The following is a 5,406-nucleotide window of genomic DNA, read 5'->3' as shown; positions in this document are numbered from 1 at the left end:
ATAGACCAGGCTTTATACCTGGCGATGCCAGGCTTGGGGCGAGGTACACCAGGTGTTAGGCCTCGCGAGACCAGGTCTGGGCACTCACAGTCCGAGTTTTGAAGACTTATTTCGTCTCTGGGTTTGACTAGGACTTTGCCTACATGTTTAGGTCTTTTCTACACATATAAATAGACTTAAAAATGCCATTTTGGGGGACTTTTGCAACCGGAGGCAAGAATAGCTTGTGGAATCACCTGTTGGGAATTAGAATCATCGATTTCTATATCCTTTCATCTGTACTTGTACTTTGATTATTCAAAATATTTGGGATATTGTTACTATGAGTATGAGTAGCTAAAATTCCTAATCTAGGATTTTGATGGAACCTATTGAAGGATAATTTTCTTGTTACGTTAATATAAATTTGCCGTAGTATTTTCTCTATTTGTTCAACTATACTATTCATGTGGTTGATTGAAGGGCCCTCAATTAGCTGTGCCTATTTAGTATGTATTACTCGGGAGAGAGTGCATATTTAGGTAGTTGTTGAACAACATCACTCCTAACGTATATGAGGGATCAATACGAAGGGTTTAAAGGTGGGATTAGAGATAATGAAACCTTGGTGCGATCTGAGTGAGCCGTACTTAATGCCAGCTAGCGTAATTCGGCAGAATATGTCTAGTAAATTGTGGTAATTATTCAGGAGAGAGTTACGACAGTTATAGTGCTCATGATCGATATAGAAGACTTAGGCGAATTTATAGAAAATGTAGCGGAAAAGATTCCGACAATAGGGAAAATCACAACCTTAGATCTTTCCAATTCTTGTTTACAAACCGTTCGTAGTTAGTCATTTGTTAGTGCATTTTTACTATGTAATATTTAGTTAATAAACATCCAAATTATTATTCAAATATTTCTGAAGATTGATTGCGTGAATTTGTGCGGGTCTAGCAACTATGGTTGATAGGTTAATTCCTTATGGGATTCGACTTCGGACTTATTAGCCAGAATATATTTGCGACGACCGCTTGTATTTTTTATAAGGCATAGTTGGGCGTGATCACCTCTTCCATGTCAACATTCAAAATCAATTCAGCTATGAACAGACCATGTCCGCTTCACTTTGGGAAAAGATACAACTCATATCAGAAACTTTGATCAAGACATTTTGAAACTCATGTTAACAGAGATGAAATCCAGCAAATCGAGATCTAGGGTTTGAGAACAATCTAGAGAGAGAACCTGGAGATAAAGGAGAATCGTGGTTCAACAATGGGGAAGACAATGGCGCTGTGAGAGAGAGATCGTGTAGAGAGAAATAAGATACGGTGATTTTGAGAGGGAATAAACTGAAAGAATGAGAGAAAAAAATATTAGACAGCGTATTTAATGGCTTCACGGTAGGAAGTGACCATAAGTACATATTTTGTTATAAAAACTAAAAGGTAGCTATAGAAAATAATATTTTAAAGGGTTTTTATTTATAATAAATACGGTATAAAGCTTTGCAATAAGAGGTAAAATTTTCAAAAAAAAAATCAGGTAAAATTTTCAAAAAAAAAAATCACTTCTTTTGCGTCTTTACTGAATTTTGTATTTTAATTTTTCAACGTGAAATATCAGTGTGCTTCTTAATTTTTTTTCCGGTTCACCAGTAGAAAAGAAAAAGGAAAAAAACAACTAAAGAAATGTAAATCTTCAGAAATCAATGGTGTATAATATTAGTGCATGATAAAAAGTAAAAACACATAAATTCGTTATTTCTTTTAGTAGAATTGGTTTAAATTGTCAATATCATCACCGTTTCTATTGTTCGATCAATTAGCAAAAAAGCCTGTGAGACACTTAAGGAATTATTCTCAATAATTTGCATATAATGCAGTAATTTTAACAAAGATATGATGTTATTTATTTATATCCACATATATTTCAGCATTTGGAAAGGACTTCACTTTTTAAAAAATTCCAAATATTGTTGGGTACAGAGTAAGTATAGAAAGTAGTTTATTTTCCTTAAAAACATAAAAACTTTACATATTGCATATATCTAAAAGGATTAGGATATATTTAGGTCATTACTACTAGATTTAGGTTTTATGGCTATCACCTATATAAATAGGAAAAGGCATATCGAGAAAAAGAAAAGACTTTCTCTTTGTCTATTTTAAAGGACTCGAAATTGATGTTAAATCTCCTTACTCTTTGAGTCACAAACTTTTCATTCTTATTCTATTGCCTAAGCATAGTTAGTTTAATTTAATATGGAAAAGGGAGGAGATAGTGAAGAAAAGAGGAGGGAGAAAGCAATAGATGAATGGCTACCGATAACGTCGGACCGAAATGCAAAGTGGTGGTATTCAACCATGCACAATGTTACTGCCATGGTTGGTGCTGCTGTTCTTAGTCTACCTTATGCCATGTCTGAGATGGGATGGTAACTTTATTTATTTCTCTTTTTCTTTTCTTTATTTAATTTGTTTTTTTTTTTTATATTAGTTGAATTTATTAGTATTCAACCACAAATTAGTTTGGGAATGCATGAGTCGTAGTATTGTATTCTTCCTTTTTCTTTGGGATTTGTTTTTATTCTTCATTATCAAATTTTTTGATAAGGAATTGCCTTGACTATGAATGTTTTAAAATTTAGATATACTCAAATTCCGGTTTTGTATAACTAACTGCTTGATATCATCTAATTAGCAGTTTTTCTAACCTATTTTTATAATTTTTGAAAATTTTAAAAAACTGATTCTGGAAATCTGGAAAATAGTAGAACTATTTTTTTGGGACTCCGGAAAGTGAAAAAATATCAGATAATGTGTTTATGTTTCTGAGTGCATTAGGAAATGTAGCATTTGCATATGCTGGACATAATGTAGTTCTTGAAATTCAAGCTACAATTCCTTCAACAGAAGATGCACCTTCAAAAAAAGCAATGTGGAAAGGTGTATTCACAGCTTATATTATTGTGGCCTTGTGTTATTTGCCAGTGGCTTTCATTGGATATTGGGTGTTTGGTAATGGAGTTGATGATAACATCTTGCTCACACTACATAGACCTACATGGCTTATTGCAACTACTAATATTTTTGTTGTCGCTCATGTCATTGGGAGTTACCAGGTATCTTTCACTGCTTTTAATTACAGTCAGACATCTCTATAACAGCATCGCTATATAACAACCATTCACCGTAAAAGCCAAGTTTTTATGGAACCAATTTTATGCTATGTTATAATATATGTTCTCTATAACAACACTTCGCTATAACAACCAAAATAATCCGAAACAAATAAGGCTGTTATAGAGAGGTTTGATTGTATAAGATTTTGTGCAAGTAGTATCGGTCTATTGCCACAACTTTTAGACCTAGGACTGTGGTTCTTTTAAGTCTTTATGTCTTAAACTAACAGTTACTCTACATAATTTTCAAATGGTGTCGATTTTCATATATGCTAGCTAGAAAAGTTCGCTGCAAATTAACCCGTGTCAGATACACCCCATACTAAGGGATGTCTCTGCCACTGTCTACAATAATAACAAGTAACTACTCAGTACAAATAAAATATGTTAACCTAAAAAAAGAGTACATAACTTGTTTTAGTAGACTAAAATAGTTAGTATAATAAAAAATTTACACAGTGCATATATATAAATTTAATCCTTTATATGTAATTGAGGAAACCTACTTCAACTGTATAAACTCTTTAAGTCTTTGATGTGCCTCAATTGATAATATATTATGAGCAACTTAGATGTTAGTAATTTACCTAATTAATCTGTTGTATATTACTTAATTTACATTTCAGGTTTATGCAATGCCAGTGTTTGATATGATAGAGGCATACGCTGTGAAGTCATTGAAATATAATCCTTCCACTCTTCTACGTGTTTGTGTGCGTACGGTTTTTGTTGGTAAGTTATTTACTTGTTTATTAGAAAATATTTTTGCACAATTAGAAAATAAACTGAAAAGTTGTTTAATTGCTCTTTTCTATGTATTTTTTATATTCTTGCTATGGTCTTCTGTTATTGTAGCATTTACATTGGTTGTGGGCATGACAATACCATTCTTTGGTGGTTTGATGGGATTCTTTGGAGGTTTTGCTCTGGCACCAACCTCATATTATGTAAGTATATTTCATAGATAACTCATTAAATTTTCACTTCATTAAATCAGAAACTATGACTATATAATACTCATATGACAAACATATTTAACATTTACTATGTTTTTAATTTCTACCTACAGCTTCCATGCATCATCTGGCTTATTATAAAAAAGCCCAGACGGTTTGGCTTGTCATGGTGTACGAACTGGGTAAGTTTACCAGAACTTGTAAATATAATCATGAAATTTACTTACAACTCGGTGTTTACATCAAACTAATCAATAAAACTCAACGATTAAAAATTAAAATGAGAGTGCATATAACTTCACCATAGTTAAGTTAAAAATGTATTTATGAAAAACAAATATCTTACGTACATATTTATTGATTTGATATAAATTTGCGATGTCTATACAAATTATTTAGGGGGAACTTTTTATACACTCGATGATATGCATCAAAGCAATAAGTACATAACAAGTGTCTTTTGCATAAGATATAGCATCTTATCATTGTTAATAAATATAGATTCTCACATCAATATATAAATTAATTGTGATAAATTAATATAATTTGTACATGCAACGTTTCGTGCAAGCTTTTTCCCTACTTACCCCTATCTCTTATTTTCTTTTTCTCTTTATGTTGCATCTTTGCATTATAGTGGGTGTACTTTTGATTCTAACATCTCCCATTGGTGGATTATGGAGTATCATCAAATCAGCCAAGACTTATCACTTCTACACCTGATCGATACGGCCAATCTGAGTTTTTAGATGTTAAATTATGTGCTATATCCTGCCTGTTTGTAAGGCATAGATGCAGAATTTTAAGATAATTCTTTCAGTTTCAGAAGAGCTTTTATATATGGAAGTTTGCTAAAGTTTGAATTGTAATTTTTGGACAATTGAACTGTTTTTCTAATCAAAGTTTCATCATAGGGTTAGAGGAGTTAGGCCAGACTCCAACATGCGTATTCCAAAAATCACAATTACACGAAGGAGGATATAAACCTTGACCTCAATTACAAAGTGTAGGTTGGTGGAACCCAATCTAGTTTGTCATTGATCACAAAGGAATTCTTTGAGAGTTGAGGACACCTTCTTACAAGTTGGATAGTTCATATCTTACATTACTACATACAATCTAGTCATAAACACTCTAAGCAATGCACTGCCAAGAGATATCATCATTAACAACAAAATGATTTCTTTTGGGCTCGAATCGAAAATTTGATAAACCATCCTGTTCTAAATTCATTGAAGCCCTAGCATTTCTATGCTGTGATGATCACTTATGATATCCCCT

The 5,406-nt window shown here is 32.4% G+C and overlaps 1 protein-coding gene across 1 annotated transcript; it reads left to right on the top strand.

Annotated features, from left to right (window-relative positions):
• The first annotated feature begins 2,750 nt into the window (after nt 1-2,750).
• LOC142169897 (lysine histidine transporter 2-like) lies at nt 2,751-4,994 on the top strand. Its single transcript, XM_075231828.1, has 5 exons — nt 2,751-3,109; nt 3,796-3,901; nt 4,025-4,116; nt 4,239-4,307; nt 4,763-4,994. The coding sequence occupies exons 1-5, from the start codon at nt 2,813-2,815 to the stop codon at nt 4,775-4,777; spliced, it is 579 nt and encodes a 192-aa protein (XP_075087929.1). The 5' UTR covers nt 2,751-2,812; the 3' UTR covers nt 4,778-4,994.
• Nucleotides 4,995-5,406: the final 412 nt, after the last annotated feature.

The sequence above is a fragment of the Nicotiana tabacum genome, chromosome 15 (assembly GCF_000715075.1).
Source record: "Nicotiana tabacum cultivar K326 chromosome 15, ASM71507v2, whole genome shotgun sequence".
In the NCBI taxonomy this organism is placed as follows: domain Eukaryota; kingdom Viridiplantae; phylum Streptophyta; class Magnoliopsida; order Solanales; family Solanaceae; genus Nicotiana; species Nicotiana tabacum.
This window is presented reverse-complemented; position numbering and strand designations above follow the sequence as displayed.